Here is an 18620-nt window from a genome sequence, read left to right as displayed (position 1 = left end):
CGAGTCGGTGAACTTGTTTGGAGTTTATGGTGATTGATTTCAACAGCGGAAGCATTTTGGGACCGCTAAACTAGACGGGAAATAAAAGTGAGAGATTGTTGGAGAGTTGAGGACTGAAGAGATGGACCGAGCAGGAAGAGTTGGGGAGGTGATGAACTGATTGAAGAGAGAAGTGAGGCCGTGAAGACGCTGGGAGGAAGAGAGGGGAGAAGGCAGCCAAGTGGAGAAGTGTGTGTGTGTGTATGTATGTGTGTGTGTGTGTGTGTGTGTGTATGTGTGTGTGTGGCCAGATGGCTCCAGCGTGTGGCGACCAGCCAGAGGAACAGGTGCAGGTCACATGACCAGCCGTTACCACGGAGATGGTGATTGCTTTTGGCGTGAGGATGAAAGGAGAAGGGCCCCAGGGACAGAGGGGGCGAGAGACATGGAGAGAGAGAGAGAGAGAGAGAGGGAGGGAAAGAGGGAGGGAGAGAGAGAGAGAGAGAGATCCAGGCATACAGTACTGCAAAGGGCAACACTCAGACTCAGACTAGGAAAGACACAGCACTCACATCTGTTGTACATTCTGTACTTTCTGTTTTATAGTAAGTTAGTAGAGCAGATGAATGTATCCTTGCGGCCTAAATTTATAACTGTATGTTGGTATTTTAAGAAATCAACAATTTGTTAAACTGAACAGCACGGTTGGGTTTGGATAGCCCGATCCCTTGTGGATCCGGTTCCAGGTTTGCAAAATACCCGGGTTCACAAGGCTCCTATGCTAACAAATCTGTTATGAAACCTTCTAGCTCTCCCCGCTCTTTTTCTTTTCTTTTTTTTAGCAAAGGCCAGTGTAGAAAACAATTCAGGTGGCAGGCTTCTCATTTTTTTAGACCGTCGTTGTGGCCTGTTGATGTGACGAACATCACCGGTGGCAGATTACACCTGTAGCTAGAGATGTTAGTTCCACAAGTAACTCTCATAGGTAACCAAAGGCCGTAAAGAAACTCACCTGTTGTGTGGTTAAGCTGGGCGTACGCTGTACGATTTTAGAAATGTTGTGTTCTTCCTACTCCTACTGTACGAGTTTGTGATGTGAAGCCAATGCTCATGATTTACGTGCTCACACTGTACGTGTAAAATAGAAGTTAAAACACGGCCGGTCGGCTCCTGAAGGCCGTTCTGGCTGTTGACAGTTGTCAATAAAGATTGGTTTGAAAGCTCCGAGGCAGGTAAAGTTAGTTAGCTAGCAGAGGTCTGTACGGGTCACGATGCTAACGAGGCAGAAACGTGCTGCCTTGATCATCTGTGACATCCCGTCTGCTGAAACGTATTAAAAAAGAAAAGAGGCGCTGGCGTAACGTTATATGGACTGGGCGTGACAAATAAACAACACGAAAATGCAGAATACTCGCCTGGGAATATTATATGCCTAGGGCTTTTATTGTGAAAGGGAAGGAGTGGATCAGGTCTGCGCTGCCTTTGTCAAGGTTGACAGAAGTAACAAAGTTTGCTGTCTTGGTTCGGACTATGGAGCCGTGAAGCTGTTTTCATAAATATAAGTGCAACTCAACGCGCTCCAATGGTGTGATTGGTTGATGGTTTATTCGCGAGCTCAGAAAAAATTGTCCTCGTAAAGATACTATATATATATATATATATATATACTGTTTTTTACAAATATAGATGTTTCAGATGTGTCATTAAAGGTGAAAGTGGAACATTTTTATGTGCCCTTTGGAAGGCAAGTAAAGTATGTGGTTGCGGACAGACACCAATGTTAGAATCTGATGTTATTGACTTTCTTATAACATATAATACGCTAACGGAGACTCCATGGCATGCCTAAAATCCTGCAGTGGAAAATGGCTACATCTTAGACTGTATTTAGGAAGTGGACGTTGTCACTGTGACGTCACCCATTGGTTTGTGGACTGCTGTTTTTGAAATATTCATTACAGGAACAGAATATTGATTCATATTTGATCAGCGCTGCCTAGTTTGACCATTTGATCGCAGTGATTGACAGCTGCCTCCGTTGAATGAACAGCCAATAGGAACGCTCTCTCTCTGAAGTGACCTGTGATTGGTCAAAGCCTCCCGTCACGGGCTAGATTTTTATAAAGCCTGAAAACAGAGCCATGAGGAGGAGCAGAAGTCTCTCAGAACACTTGAATTACAATATGCTGAAAGGTTATTATGGGATTTTTAGCCCAATGATGCCAAAAATATTCTGCCTACTGCCACTTTGGATTTGAAAGGATTTGATTTGAAGTAGATTCCACACTGGATTTGGATGCAATAAGAGTCCCAACCCTCATTATGTGTGTTGGTATTTGAAAAAATCTGTATTTCGTAAACTGCCTTCACAGTATTATGTGTGTTAATGGTCATGGCAGTAAAGTAACTGCGTACTGATAGACTGTGTGTGAAAGACAGAAGAGGGCTGCTGAGTGTCCTCTCGCCTTCCTCTGTGGTGTGTGTGTGTGCACACACTCTCTCCGATAGAGCCAGCTCCGCTTGCTTTCCATGCCAGAGATTAGAGGAAGCCTGGGGGCCTTTCAACCCCTCCCTCCCTCCCCCATCCTCTTTCCTCTTTCTGGGGCCTCTCTCTCTCTCTCTCGTCTGTCCCTCTCCCTCCCTCCCTCCCTCCCTCCCTCCCTCCCTCCCTCCCTCCCTGTCTCTCTCTCTCTCTGGGCCCCCCTTTCTCTTCCTCTCTGTGCCTGTATCTCTCCATCTTGCTCCCTCCGCCTCCTCGCAGTCTTTCATCATATTAACCCCCTGTGTGCCAGAGCCTGAGGCACACTAATGATTTCTAAATGGGTAAATCAAACATGGCGACCGCCCTGGGACAGACAGGCACACGTACCCACACACACACACACACACACACACACACACACACACACACACACGAATGCCTTGCAGTGTGTGAACTGTAAAAGAGTTAACACTTTGAGGGAGGGCTGTAAGAAAATATTGATACACATGAGTATCGCGATATTACCTCGTGCATTACCGTATCGATTCTCCAAAACGGTGGCCGTTAAGTGAACTTCAGTCAGCATCCTGTTGCTCGCACTCCGTCGTAGGCGCGCACGATCATCCTGGGCATCGGCCAAAACAGTGACGTGACATTACATCACAATCTATCCGTAATGTCCAATCTCCATGATACTAACTAGCTCGCCATTTGCAAATTACTTCATCAGATCACGTTACAAAGCAAAACCATCCCGAGTCCTTTACACAGAAATCAGTCCACAAATAACGCTCCAAACTTACGCTAAATATTGGCAAGCAAAAAACTGGCATTGCCATTTTCAAAGGGGTCCCTTGACCTCTGACCTCCAGATCAGTGAATGTAAATGGGTTCTATGGGTACCCACGAGTCTCCCCTTTACAGACATGCCCACTTTATGATCATCACATGCAGTTTGGGTTAAGTCATAGTCAAGTCAGCACACTGACACACTGACAGCTGTTGTTGCCTGTTGGGCTGCAGTTTGCCATGTAATGATTTGAGCATATTGTTTTATGCTAAATGCAGTACCTGTGAGGGTTTCTGGACAATATTTGTCATTGTTTTGTGTTTTTAATTGGTTTACAATAATAAATATATACATATATTTGCATAAAGCAGCATATTTGTCCATTCCCATATTGATAAGAGTATTAAATACCTGACAAATTTCCCTTTAAGGTACATTTTGAACAGATACAAATGTGCGATTAATCGTGATTAATTATGGACAATCATGCAAGTAATTGCGATTAAATATTTAATCGATTGACAGCCCTATTAAATTTATTAATTCATTTTTCTTCTGCTATGATAGTACCATGTTTTTAAAGTGAAATCAGTCATCCACAAAAGCAGAAGTATCATGAACCCGATGAACTGAGAGGAAGGGGCAAAACGAGAGTAGTAGTAGTATTTGCATGCAGTATACATTCGTTGTTTTTGCCTATTCTGAAATGGTGTATTTATTTTACTATGAAAGTTTTCCTTAAAGTTTAAAGTAAAGTTAAAGTTTTAAAGTGTTTTTTCTCTCTCTCCCTACAGCAGTAAGAAGGTGGAGTCTGAGGGCGTGGCTAGCGCTGCTAAGAAGGATTCCAAGAGGAAGAGAGAGCCGTCGGTCAGCGAAGACGTGGAGGTGAAGTCTCCATCCCCCTCGCCTCCTGAAGAGGAAGATGATGACGGTGTACAGGTACGGGGAAAGAAGTGGTTCTCAAGCTTGTTTCAACTTTCCAGGCATCTAAAAAAAAAAGTATTCATGGCTAAAGCTAGGTTTATGGTCGACGTACTGAAGCCGGCGTGAGAGAACTACATCAGCACGGCTTTCACTTGGTGCACAAAGCTTCGCAAGTTGTCGTGGTGGTTTGTCGTGCACCTCTGAATTTTTGTGACTACACACCGACTGCGTGTGCTGCGCTTTTCATTTCAACATGGATGCCTTCAAGGGAAGACATCTCTACAACTGTTCACTGAGAGACCACAGGGGCAGTCAAATGTCATTTAACTCTTGTAAAGAAACAGGCAACTCTCTGGGGAAAGAAGAGGCTTATCGCTGCAGGCTGTGAAAGAATATGAGAGATCGTTTGGTAAAAGCTAAAAAAAAAAAAAAAAGGCCTCATGGAAAGTATGGCGACCCGAGGGGAAGCACTAGGAGACGGGGAACAATTATACCCCCACGACGACGTAGTCGGGAGGTATATTGCGCTCCAAGTGTCCTTCCCTCCGTGTCACACTTTCGTTTCCGGAGTAGAACTTGGAAACTATTTAACTTAGGAACTTCATATTTGGTCTGATGGTTGACAGTTTGGTCTAGTTGTGGCTTTTGGGGGTTAGAAGTCCAGGGTGCCCAACATTTTTTTTCAAAAAGAGCAAAACCTTTGGCCCTACTTTAGCAGCGGTCAAGCAGTGAGCGGGGGTATGTGAGCCATGCTCACTTTTGCCTTGTTTTGACTTGGAGGTAAGCGACAGTAATCCGTTACGTACGTCGGAGTTTAGTGTTTACTACTGTTGCCAGGCAGCCTACTTTTCTCTCCGGTATGACTCGTTGACTTCTTGCTTATCCACAGACTATTTTCTTTGTGCGCACCTTGGTGTTTCGGAGCATATTGCAACGAACAACGCGCTGAGCATAAACGACTGCATGCTTGTAATGCACGCTCGCATCATCTACGGAGGCCCGCGCAAGCATAAACAAAGCTTAAGATTGTGTCGCCGCATAGCTTCAGGACGCCCAGAGGAAAAAAATCAGTCTGCCATAAAACCTTTGCACATCCCTCAGTGTCACAGCCTGTAGAGATGGAAGGCGCTGAGCCAGTAGGCGTCCACTGTTTGTGTTGTAAACCAGCCTTGTTGACAGACCAAGCAGACAAGATCTGCCAAGTCCACATGATGCACTATCAGCAACTTTTTTCAGCTGCTGCGTACATATTTTTGTACAGTATTTGAAATGCAATTCAAATTTTTTTTCCCCTGTTTGGTATGGAAGCTGCTCTTTGGAGGAACAAGCAGAGCTCCACTGTATCCCTCCTCAAACAGATCAATTTTTATGTGCAAATGTAATTATGTGGGCCATGTAAACAGAGTAGCATCTGGCTATTAGCTGCGTAAAGAGCCGTGGCTCTGGTTCAGATATGAAAGCACCGTAGCAGCAGTACGTCCTCCTTTAGCCCGTTCACTACAGTAGTGCTTTACACATCCTTGTTATTTGGCAACATTACGAGCCCGAAAAATTGGGTGAAGTCAATATGGATAACATGCTGGACCATATGGAACAGAATAATGAAAATGAAGTGTGTTTCTTGGAAGAGGGCCGCCTGGTGAATGATAAGCATACACAGCCCTGTAGTTTCCTCTCTCCATCTCTGATTTAATACAGTATACAGTATGAGTGTTACTACTAGGGCTGTCAATCCATTAATCACAAGCTTATCAAACATTTATTATCTGTTCAAAATGTACCTTAAATGGAGATTTGTCAAGTATTTAATACTTTTATCAACATGGAAGTAGGCAAATATGCTGCTTTATGCAAATATATGTATATATTTTTTACTGGAAATCAATTAACAACACAAAAAAAATTACAATTATTGCCCCAAACTGCAAGCAATTATCATTAAGTGGGCATGTCTGTAAAAGGGAGACTCGTGGGTACCCATAGAACCCATTTACATTCACATATCTGGAGGTCAGAGGTCAGGGGACCCCTTTGAAAATGGACATGACAGTTTTTCCTCGCCAATATTTAGCGTCACTTTGGAGCGTTATTTAGCTTCCTTCCCAACAAGCTAGCATAACATGGCTGGTACCGATGGATTCTTTAGGTTTTCTAGTTCCATATGATACCAGTATCTTCACTCTAGCTCTAAAACTGTTAACACGTTATCATTGCGTTAACATTGACAGCCCTTATTACCACACATTTTCACATCTCCCTTTTTGGAGATGAATTTTCTTTGCTTCACAATTAATGAACAATTTGAATGAACAAAGTGAAAGGGGCAAAGAACACAAAACTACAGCCAATGTCTCTTCCGTCTGTCCAACAGAAGCGACGCTCTAGCCGTCAGGTGAAGAGGAAGAGGTACACGGAGGATCCGGAGTTCAGGATCTCGGACGACGACAGCGGAGACGACTCATCGGCACCCAAGTCTCCTTCACAACAACAGGTACAGCTTGGGTCTCCGTCAACGGTTTGCTTTAATAAGAGTTAATAAGGCCAGAGTCTGACGTTACAAATCTTAAGACACAGCAGAGTTGAATTACATTATGTATACAGAAAGAAGCTATATGATTTAAACCCTCACTAAGGTGTGCATCACTAAACTATCACGGGTTATATTAGGCGGAAATAATGTACGTCAGTGAGCTGGACATCTTTGGAGACTGAATTAATAGTTTTCTGTCTGCAGCTTTTTCAAATCAGATTTAATCTGATTTACTCAATCTTTGATCTGATTTAAAAGGCGGGTCCACTATTTGTTTTTTGAGGTTTTTATATCATTCTGTACCTTCCCAGTGGTGTTCCTTACGTATTCAAATCCCAACGTTCCCATTTTGGTTGAAGTACGAATGTTTTGGTGTCAAAATGCTGTTTTCCCAAGCCCTTATACCAACGTTCTCCCACATGACCTTTCGTTGCTACATATACAGTATATATACATCTTTATGGTCAGTTTATTACATACAGTAAGTTAGATGGCGGTCGGCATGGTCCCAGTTTGGAGAAGCAGACAGGCTCTATGAACGCCACCTGTTTTTGTGAATGTAGTCTGGTGGCTTTGAAGACAGCGGTATAACGGCTTCAGTTCCCCGTCAGAAAGGGCTGTCTGATGGCGAGGTAAAGCGGTGAAAATATTCTAAATATAGTGTTTTTTTAGGTGGCTAAAATCCAATTTTCTGCTGCTGCTTTACCTCTCCATCAGACAGCCCTTTCCAACGGGGAACTGAGCTGTTATATCGCTCTCTTCAAATCCACCAGACTACATTCACAAAAACAGTGATTTTAGTATACATACTACCCCACTTCAAAGAAATGATTCATTCAGTTATTTCCAAACATAGCACAGCTAACGTTTACTCAGCTAGTGCTAGCGTTCACATTATTCATAACCTTATTGATTAGCTAGGAGATTAGGAGTGGGCGTTTCCATTTGAAAAAAAACGGAAAAGATTGCAGATGGACCCGGCCCTTTAAATAAAAAGGTTGCCGGTTTAAGTTGGTATTTTATTCATGCAAAGTTCAGCTGCATGTGTTTAAGTGTGTTTCCTTTATTAAATGGGGGTAAATGTTTATAAGGAAGGTATTAAAGTACTGCTTTTGTATCAGAAATGAAGCTCAGGTATTGTACTAGCACTAGTATAAAAACATTTTCAAATGATACCATCCCTATTTATCAGCATTTTGTAAAGTGACAATCACTGATGGTGACTATATAAAAACTATTTTTTAATCAGGAAATATAGCTGCATGTACAAGAGTGGTAGATAAACAAAGATGACCCTTTATGTCACCTTTTCATCTTTTTACCTGAAGAACTGGTGAGTGTCAGCTGTTGCTGTGCTGTAGTTGTTATAAAGGCAGTGTGTGTGTGTGTTTGTGTGTATGAAGCTCCAACATTTAAACTGTCATGTGTGTTTGTTTCCAGGACGTGGCCGACGTTGAGGGGCCCGTCGTAGAGAAGATCATGGTCAAACGCATGACCAAGAAACCGGTGAGATACACAGAGACGCTAACGCAACACAACACACGCAGAGAGACGTGCACACATGGACACTCTGGCCCGAGTCATAGTTTACGTCATCTGATTAGCCGCTCCACAGCTGGCCTAAGCAGATTAACACACACACACAAACTCAAACACACACACACACACAGAGCTCAGACAGCGGGTATTCACTTGGTAAGCGGAGACAAGAGTTCTTGTATTTCATTACGTGTGTGTGTGTGTGTGTGTGTCTGATTGACTGTGTGTGTGTGTGTGTGTCTACCCGGCTTTGTTTTAGACAGCTCGTCTAAAGAAAGCTCATCCCTGAGCCAAAACACGCATGCACATATAGTCACCAGCCAACTTTCCTTTGCTAGCCAGCTGCCAACGGGTTACCCCCCCCCCACCACCTACACATACACACACACACACACACACGCACGCACACACTCTCTCACAGCTCCATTCAGAGTTGACCTCGGGCTTGGCACACATCCAAAACCACAATGCTAGCTACGCCAGACGCCAAGCTAGCGTTTCCTCAGGCTGTGTGTGTGTGTGTGTGAGTGTGATTGATGATTCATGGCATTACAGTAGTAGTAGCATGGCGGAGTGTGTGTGTGTGTGTGTGTGTGTGTGTGTGTGTTACAGTAGTAATGGTGAATGGAAGTGGACGGCTGCGCTTGAAAGAGCTACTGTTTTGGTTTTTCCTTTTCACACACACATACAGTATGTACGGATAAACATGCTTCATCAAGTGTTAAAATGTTTATGTTGTGAGACACATATTTAGATTATTAATCCGTTTCTAGATTTTAAGTTGATTTGTTCATATTTCTTCGTTAGCGTTTTTAAATGTTCTATCTGCTTCTCCTCAAGCTTCATTCACATTTGGACTCTATGTTTTACCCAAAACAACGGCTGAGAGACTGAGAGGATGTGAATGAAGCAGTACGTTACCTCAGTGTGAGGATGTCAGATGACCACGTTTACATGCATCCTAATATTATTATAATATTATTCCGAGTTTGCTACGGGTCATGTAAACAGCATATTCCGTTTGGATATTCTGAATTAGGCCTTATTCTGAATGGAGCATTTTCCAATTAAGACAGGTGGGATATGGTGATATGATTCAGGTTTTAGGAGCGTTCTTTTGGACATGATTACAGCACATTTTTACTGCATTTTGCAACACAAGGCCTCTTGCTTGTTTACGTCCAGCTCTGTACGTTAAACCAACTAGCTGACAGTTTGCAGAGATGCACGCCTAAAAGAAAAGCTCACATTTCTAGTTGGAAGGAGAAACACACCTACTTGGATATCAACAGGTTTCTGGATATGCATAAATATCGCAACGCCAACCTTTTCAAGAAGGTGGTTGAGGAATGAAAGAGGGAGGCTGTGTTCGCACGGTCCAACAAGTCCGCCACTGGTTACGTTAATCAGCAAACGGCACATTCAGAATATGTGTCTCAATGTGGGGTTTTTACCGTAGTTTGTGTGACACACGGCCTCTTGCCTGTTTTGCGGCGTCGATGTCTGTTCTCGTGCACAGCCGTAAAAAGAAAAGCTTGAAGAACACCGTTTTGCGAAACTTCCAGAACGGCGACAACGATGGTTTAACACCACGAGAGCAACATGACCGCAGTTTGAAAAGAAGGGAAATTTAAGTTATTTAAAGGGCGTAGCTGTAGGACGTAGTACTTGATGGGGGTGTTTTACGTTATTCGGAGTATGCACGACTGCATGGAAACGGGAATATTCATTTCCATCAGCCGTGTAAACAGCTCAGTCTGTTTTGCAGTAAAACGGGAATATCTGTGCCACTTAACCACATGTTGTATAACAATGACGAGCCACTTCTGCTCTTTCACCGTGCCGTTGCTATATTTGCTTATTATTAACCTTTTTTTTTTCCCTTTTCAGCTGGAGTCGGGGGAGGAAGTGGAAGTGGAGGTGGAGGAGTTCTACGTCAAGTTCAAGGGCTTGTGAGTAGCGAGCAGTTTTTTTTTTTTTTCCTATCTACCTCTTTTGTCTTTCATAGCAGGGCTTCCTCTTTTTTTTTTTAGACCTGTCGTCAACACACACACACACACACACACACACACACACACACAAACACACACACACACCAGGGTGTCCATCGGTCCAGAAGTGTGAACAGCTCAGTATAGTCAACCTGAAAGCCTCATTCACTGTCTTTTACCGTGAGGTGACTCATTTATTGGTGCTACAGGTCGACTGTTGCGTCAATAACACCAAAGTGGTCGTAGTACAGTCACATCCTATCATAGTGCTAGTCCTATCATTTCTGTCCATCTTTTAGTCCCAGCAGTCATCGATTCAGCAGACACACATTTGTGTCTATCCAGACTCTAATCATTTGCTTGCCGTTCGGACAGCAAACAAAAAATACAAATGAGATTCACGCTGAATGCACAAATTTGACCTCACGACATGCAAATAATGTCCTCCCCAGTAAAGAAGGATCACCAGAGTCTTATATTTTGCAACACTGGCTGTGATGGGAATGATGTGAATCACTTGGTGTCTCTCTTGTGTCTCAGTTCGTACCTCCACTGTCGCTGGGCAGACCTGGAGGAGCTGGAGAAGGACAAGAGAATACACCAAAAGGTCAAGAGGTTTAGGGCCAAGCAACAACTCAACAGTTTCATAACGGAGGTAAGACCTGCGCTCTTCACTGCAGTCAGCCCCATGACCTGGGTCCTGACCTTCCACTGCTCTACAGGGGGCTAAACCAACAGTTGACCAACAGTAATGGTTCTGGAGTAAAAAAAATGCTCACAGCTAGGGCTGCAACAACTAATCGATTATTAGAAAAAAGAAAAAAAAATTGTTGGCAACGAATTCGATCATCAATGAGTTGGGTCTATGCATGCGACACGTGCTATGGTAAAGGCCCTGACACAGCAGTTTGGGGTCGAGGGTGAGCGTGTGTCGGCCTCGTTTTTTCAGTGTGTCTTGCACCGTCGGCTCTAGTCTGCCCGTGTCAGAGGCTTTTCGGCCGATTCAGCATGTTGAATCGGCGGCGGCGCTCGTCAGTGAGAGAAATCACTCTGATTGGGTGTTCAGCTTAAACGAATCAGTGCACAAGAAGAGAAACGGACAACACCAAACAATGACAAATATTGCCCTCGGGATTAATCACATGATTATCCATAGTTGTCCAAATGTACCTTAAAGGGAGATTTGTCAAGTATTTAATACTCTTATCAACATGGGGGTGGGCAAATATGCTGCTTTATGTATATATATATATATATATATATATATATGTATATATATGTATATATATGTATATATATGTGTGTATATATATATATATATATATATATATATATATATATTATTGGAAAATAATCAACAACACAAAACAATGACAGCTATTGTCCAGAAACCCTCACAGGTACTGCATTTAGCATGAAAAATATGCTTGATTATCATAAAGTGGGCATGTCTGTAAAGGGGAGACTCGTGGGTACCCATAGAACCCATTTTCATTCACATATCTGGAGGTCAGAGGTCAAAGGACCTCTTTGAAAATGGCCATGACAGATTTTCCTCACCAAAATGTAGCGTAAGTTTGGAGCGTTATTTATCCTCCTTCGTGATAAGCAAGCATGACACGGTTGGTACCAATTCATTAGGTTTTAGAGTTTGATATGATACCAATATCTTCACTAAAGAAATCAGAGGCGTTAAAACGAATTTGCAATAACGCGTTACTATTGTGATAACTTTGACAGCCCTAGTTATAACGTAACGTTATGGAGTTTTTGGAATATTTCATGCCGTTAGTCAGAGACAGTCTTAAATTAATCCTTTAATACTTCACAACAGAAACTTGAGCAAATGATCAAATATATACTGGTTCCATTTCTCTTTTAGTCTCCGTGCACGGCTGCATCCCCGCTGTCCAATTATTTAATTCACGTTTTTTTATTGTAACAAAAGAGCGTTGTACAATAAGAATAAAACGCTGGAAATAATACATTTAATTTTGATTAATAATTGATTAATCAAAGTAATAATCGAGACATTCTTCTATTTATCAAATTAGTTGCAGCTCTACTCACAGCTGAGATTTTTCAGGTGTCAAAATCAGACAGAAATCCAGACCGAGTTCAGCAGCTTAAACCTTTTTCAAACAGCAAAAAGAAAAAAATTGAAAACCACATGAGAAATGCTCAGAAGGTATAAATTACCCTCCTCAGTCAAACGCGGCGAACATGAAATCATGCTGCCTCACCCTAATACGTGCTGTAAGCATCACAGAAGCGTCTCCCTGCTTCTAACAGTAATACTCAACTCTGCTTTCCCTCCAGATGGATGATGAGCCTTTTAACCCCGACTACGTGGAGGTGGACCGCGTCCTGGACATTTCAGAGAGCCCAGATGAAAATGGAGAGGTGCTTTGATCTCTTCCTGTCATCTTTCAAGGGTTTGAGCCTCTCCCTCTCTCTCCACACACAAACTCACCAAACCTCCCTCCTGTTTCTCTGTGTGTGTGTGTGTGTGTGTGTGTGTGTTTGTTTGTGTGCAGACGGTGACCTTATATTTGGTGAAATGGTGCAGCCTGCCTTACGAAGACTCCACCTGGGAGCTGAAGGCCGACATCGACCAGTCCAAGATAGAGGAATATGAACGCATCGCAGCACGCACACCCAACACTAAGAGAGTGGTAAGCAGCTCTGTGTGTGTATGTGTATGTATGTGTGTGTGGAGGGTGTGTGTGTTGGGTGCTATATGGGTCCCAGCCTCCTCCCGGTAGGCGTGTGCATGTGTGTGTTTGTGTGTGTTGGCCTGCTGCCCCGCTGCCTGCTCCTTCCTCCTCCAGATTTACAGCTCCCTTAACTGCTCTCCACAGGGCCACGTTCTTGTGGTCTCACACACACTCATGCGCGCACACGCATATACACATGTACACACACGCCCTGCTCTTGTGGCCGGGCCAAACCACTAACAGTGTGTTTAATGCTGAACAGAAGCAGCTGACTGGCTGTGGTCTCTCCCTCATCACTCCTTTCTCTCCCCGTGTCCATCTATTTAACTGCTGCCTACTGTTTCTCCTTAAAGGGATAGTTTGGATTTTTTTTTTTTTTACGTGTAAGGTTGTATGAGGTTCTTCTCCATAGTCGGTGTATTACCTACAGTAGGTCGAGGTCGGCACGCCCCCAGTTAAGAGAAACAAACAGTTGGAGTACCAGCACGGGAGCAGAGCAATGGAGTGCTGTGGATTTTAGACACCTAAAAAAATCAGTTTAAGTGTACGCTATATTTAGAATATTTTCAGCGCATTACCTCGCTGTCAGACTGCCCCTTTCTGATGCCGTTATCTACAGTATGCTCTCTACAAAGCCACCAGACTCCATTGGAAAAAATAAACAGTAATTTAACCTCTTAGTTGTTGTTCAATCGCTGCCTTGATCAGTTAGTTTTATTTGCGTTATTGTGTGACTTTGGTGAATCCGAACTAACCCTTTAAAACACCAAAGTTAACACAATAATAATAAAATAGATATTTACAGGATATAACTGGGGTCGTGCCGAGTCCAACTGCCATCTATTGTAGGTAATACACTGACTGTACTGTAAGTACATCATACAACCCCACTTCAAAACACCCAAACTATCCCTTTAAAGGACCAGTTTGTAGGATTTATGGAGATCTATTGGCAGAAATGGAAAATAATATTCTGACAGGAGAGACTTCAGAGAGCAGTTCCAAAGCACACCGGAGCACACGGATTTAAGGCAGTAAACTTTATTAAAGACTAACGTTTCGAGTCAAACGGATCCGAGACTCGCATCCATTTAAACAGCCTCCCCTTGTTGGAACCCGATTCAGCAGAGGCTGGAAAAAATGGGGAGGGAACAATAGGCAGGTAAACAATCATATATCATATAATGATCATAAAAAGAGAGAAGTAAAAGTAAATATCTAAATAGCAGTTTCAGTGATTACATACTGTACATGTATCAAAAATAATTGTAACAATGGTGATAAGTAAAGGACAAAGATAAATACATGCCTCATCCAAATATCAAAAAAGGTCTTAAATGAGTAAATTAAAATGTATTATAATATTCATAACTATGTTTTCATTAGTGTAAAATCACCTGAAACTAAGAATCGTTGTTTTTGTTAGTTTAGAATGAGCCGCTTATATCTACATAGGGAGCGGGTCTTCTTCACGGAGTCCACCGTGTTGCTCCTCTGTGTTTCTACAGTAGCCTAGAACGGACAAACGGAACACTCTCACTCTAGCGAGGGCCTTTCGCCAACACAGTAGTACCGCCAGCTGCCGTCTGACTTCCGTCGCTCCTAAAGTAGTGTTATCACGGTAAGGATGGCCTCTGAGCGAGGCGAATGGCGTCACTGCGCTTTTGCACTCGGCGGCTCACGTTACCGTAGTCTTGTAAAGGGAGGAGTGAGCGGAGGGGTACTCAGTTGGTTGTAATCTGCAACCACACCGCTACATGCCGCCAAATCCTACACTGTCCCTTTAATGGACCATGTTAGAAGGCAGTATTTGGATCTTAATATTTTGTATTTATATCATTTATCCACACTAGCAGTGTAGCTCGAGGGATGTTCGGTTGGACTAACAAAGAAACATCTCAACTATTTGAGATTCATCTTCCCCAGAGGATGAATACCAGTTACTTTATCGGTCAAAAAATGTAACTTGTCAACAGTTTAGTGCTCGACAAGATTCCTCAAACTAAACCACAGTCCCATGTTTATCCATTGTTGTGATTTGAACCCATCTGATGACCCATCTGATTTGATGATGACTGATGAGCCTCGATGTAGTTTAATGAATGGTTTTCTGTGCGTCTAGGATCGGCCTCCTGCAGCCGACTGGAAGAAGCTGGAGGGCTCCAAGGACTACAGGAACAGCAACGAACTCAGGGAATACCAGCTAGAAGGCCTCAACTGGCTAACCTTCAACTGGTACAACTCGTAAGTCACTGCTAACTTCTTATTTAGTTGGAATGAGTCCCTGACTGCTACTGCCAGCCTCTACGAAGCGATAGCGCCTCATTTAATAGTCTTAAGTGGACATTAAGTGGCCCTATAGCATCGTGTGGTCTAAGTTTTCCCACTGGTGCCGTCTTGGCATGAAATGTGTGCTCCGATAGTACCGCAGGAGTCTGCAGACACATCTTCATTCAGTAAGAGATGGTTGTAGTTGAACTAAAGTCTGAGTCCTGGATGAGAATGAAGGAATTCAATCAAGTCTCTGAGTGTGACAGGTAGTTCTCCAACTTGTCTCGCACGTTTTTTGCATTAGATCACCGGAGTGGAAAACAGATCTGCCTCACCCCTTTCGGGAAAAGCAGCATTAGGATGGTTTAGCTCATGGAAGCACATTGCTTAGTCATGTAAAAGTCATGCTGGGAGTAGTCTGATATCTGGTATGAAGGCATTTTGTAGGCAAACTGACACTGAAATCCAAATGTTTCTGTTGTTTTTAGCAACTCTTTAAGTCATTAACATTCTCGTTTGTCCCCCGCAGACGTAACTGTATCTTGGCTGACGAGATGGGTCTCGGGAAGACCATCCAGTCTATTACATTCCTCTATGAGATTTACTTGAAGGGCATGGAGGGGCCATTCCTGGTCATCGCCCCGCTCTCCACCATCCCCAACTGGGAGAGAGAGTTCAGGACCTGGACCGAGCTCAACGCGGTGGTCTACCACGGCAGCCAGGCCAGCCGCAAGACCATCCAGGCCTACGAGATGTACTACAGAGACGCACAGGTACAACGGGCTGAGACGGGGGCTGCTAAGCTGTCCTTATATGTAAAACCAAAGCCAAAATACAGACACTCAGACCCTCAAGGACAAAAATGTCCCAATTTAAACCCATTAAAACCATAATTTATGATCCCACGGCCATAACAGCATAAAATCCACCATTCTCTTATATCAGCATTTCAATCAACAATCGGCTTCAATACAACATTGTGTTTTTTTTTACTATTTTCCACCAGTTTGAGACATTTTCTCATGTTTGCCCTACGGGGGCAAATACATGCTGTTTTCCTGGTGTCCACTAGGAGCATTGCTGCTGTATTATGGAGCATTGCTGCTGTATTATGGAGCGCTGCAGTGTTTGATGTAATGAAAATCAATGTTGTTGTCATTGACATATTCCAGACTATGAAAAAATAAATTCACCCTACTATTTAGTGTACAGAAAGAAAAAAAAATTGTGTTTTCAACGGTGACATCATGTAAACAAACTGTCTTTTAAAGGGTTTAAATTCTGAAAATATTTTTTTATTTGGAGAGACTTAAGTTAAAAAGTTTAACTCTGTGAAAGTGGAAAATAACCTTATATATAGATAGAGTGTTTTCATAGCAGTTTTATTTAGCAATTTTTGTCCTTTAAGGTTAAAAAGTGGAAGATTTTTTTATCTGAAACTGCACAAAAATAGAAATGCATCAAATGTTAACTAATCAGACCTAACTCATATCCCAGACTGAAAAATAATCTAGCATTTTAGATTTTTTTTTCATAAAACAGTGGTATTATGTAAACAAACTGACATTTAAAGGGTTAAAATTCAGAAAATGAATGAATATTTGGTAGTTATGATCAGGACTGAAATTAGTTAAAAAGTTTAATTAAAATGTGAAAGTGGAAAATAATAATATATAGTATTTTTATAGCAGTTTTAAGAAGCAGAAATTGTTGCACTCTAAGGTTACAAGTGATTTTTTTTTTTTTTATCAGACACTGCACAAAAATAGAAATGCATCAAATGTTAACTAATCAGACCTAACTAATATCCCAGACTGTGATAAAAACCTAACATTTTAAAAAATAATCACATTTTGTGTGTTTTTTTGTTTTTTTCATTCATAAAACGTTGGTATTATGTAAACAAACAGGCATTTAAAAGGGTAAAAATTCTGAAAATTAATGAATATTTAGGAGTTATGATTAGGACTGACATTAGTTAACAAGTTTAACTCTGAAAGTGGAAAATAATCTTAATATACATAGTATTTTTTTATAGCTGTTTTATATAGCAATTTTTGTCCTCTAAAGGTAACAAGTGGGACGTTTTTATTTGTATCTGACACTCCATAAAAATAGAAATGTATCAAATGTTGTTAACTAATCAGACATAACTAATATCCCAGACTGTGACATGGAAAAACCTAACATTTTAGAAAATAATTACATTTTCTTTCATTTTCGTTCATAAAAAGGTGGGATTATATAAACAAACTGGCATTTAAAGGGTTAAAATTCCGAAATCGAATGAATATTCGCTAGTTACGGTTAAGGGTTAAGGTGTTTGAAGAATTTGTCATCTCATAAATATCGTATCCAGGCTTTCTTTATACATATTTCTATATAAAATAAGTACTGAAAATACTGAGCTGAATGTTTGGCCAGTTTACATCACTCAGAATGTGATTAGAGTTACGAGTTACCATCAAGGCTGCAGAAATGACTAAAGAAGGATCACCAGCAATGCATCTCCTTATAGCAGCTCTGTGTGAGGAATAACCCGGATGATGAGGGTGATGTAGCCGTACAGGAGATGGTTGTTGTGTGTGAGAGACCGTCAGCAGATCTTGGAGCACCTCTTGAGCCAGCTGGGGATGGACGGTGCTCCTCCTGCTGTGTAAGCTCTTTACAGTCCTCTGGCTGTAAGCTCTTATTGTAACAGTGCTACTAACAAGTCTTCAGTGTAACCTGTGCCACAGTGAGCCGCTGAAGAAAATAAGCTGTAGTAGCGGTGTCCTTGCTAGCTGCTTGTTCCTAATCCAGGCGTGAGGTAATCCTCAAGGTCGCGACGGACCACGTGTTTCTTTTCTCCTGTGCTGCCTGCTTCACTACATACAGCAACAACACCGGGTTGTTTATTTCTGCCGTGTTTTAGATGGCTATGAGATATTTCCCTCACAGATGTACGGAGCTGCTTTGGCCCACAGTCGATGCTTTTTACTTCTAGCCTAAAAGTAAAAACTGTTTCCCTCCCAGATCCTCAACATAAGATAATAAAGGAGTTTTAGATTACTATTACTGACCTTCCTTCTTTTCCTTTTCCTTCATCTTCCTTTCCTCCTCCCCTCCAGGGTAAGGTAATAAAGGGAGCGTACCGGTTCCACGCGGTGATAACTACCTTTGAGATGATTCTGACTGACTGTCCGGAGCTTCGCAGCGTGCCATGGCGCTGCGTGGTGATAGACGAGGCCCACCGCCTCAAAAACCGAAACTGCAAACTACTGGAAGGACTCAAGATGATGGACATGGTGAGTGGTGGCCAGGGCAAGAGGAACGTAAGAGTTGGGGAAGAGGCAATCAATTATTATTATTATTATTATTAACCCCCTGAGACCCACAATAGACCCGTTTTTGTCTC

The 18620-nt window shown here is 42.3% G+C and overlaps 1 protein-coding gene across 4 annotated transcripts in view; it reads left to right on the top strand.

The window, feature by feature from the left end:
* Positions 1-18620, top strand: part of chd7 (chromodomain helicase DNA binding protein 7) — a 101041-nt gene that overhangs the window by 50708 nt on the left and 31713 nt on the right. For 3 of the 4 annotated variants that reach the window (XM_074650171.1, XM_074650172.1, XM_074650173.1), the window contains exons 5-14: positions 4046-4190; positions 6547-6666; positions 8146-8211; positions 10135-10196; positions 10776-10890; positions 12555-12638; positions 12773-12910; positions 15075-15196; positions 15753-15996; positions 18334-18510. In XM_074650171.1, coding sequence (XP_074506272.1) covers positions 4046-4190; positions 6547-6666; positions 8146-8211; positions 10135-10196; positions 10776-10890; positions 12555-12638; positions 12773-12910; positions 15075-15196; positions 15753-15996; positions 18334-18510 — 1273 coding nt within the window. The remainder of the gene's footprint in view (positions 1-4045; positions 4191-6546; positions 6667-8145; positions 8212-10134; positions 10197-10775; positions 10891-12554; positions 12639-12772; positions 12911-15074; positions 15197-15752; positions 15997-18333; positions 18511-18620) is intronic. The other variant, XM_074650174.1, reaches the window with a different exon arrangement.

This window comes from Sebastes fasciatus, chromosome 11, assembly GCF_043250625.1.
Source record: "Sebastes fasciatus isolate fSebFas1 chromosome 11, fSebFas1.pri, whole genome shotgun sequence".
Lineage (NCBI taxonomy): Eukaryota > Metazoa > Chordata > Actinopteri > Perciformes > Sebastidae > Sebastes > Sebastes fasciatus.
Note: the sequence above shows the minus strand (reverse complement) of the source record. Positions and strands in the feature narration are given on the sequence as shown.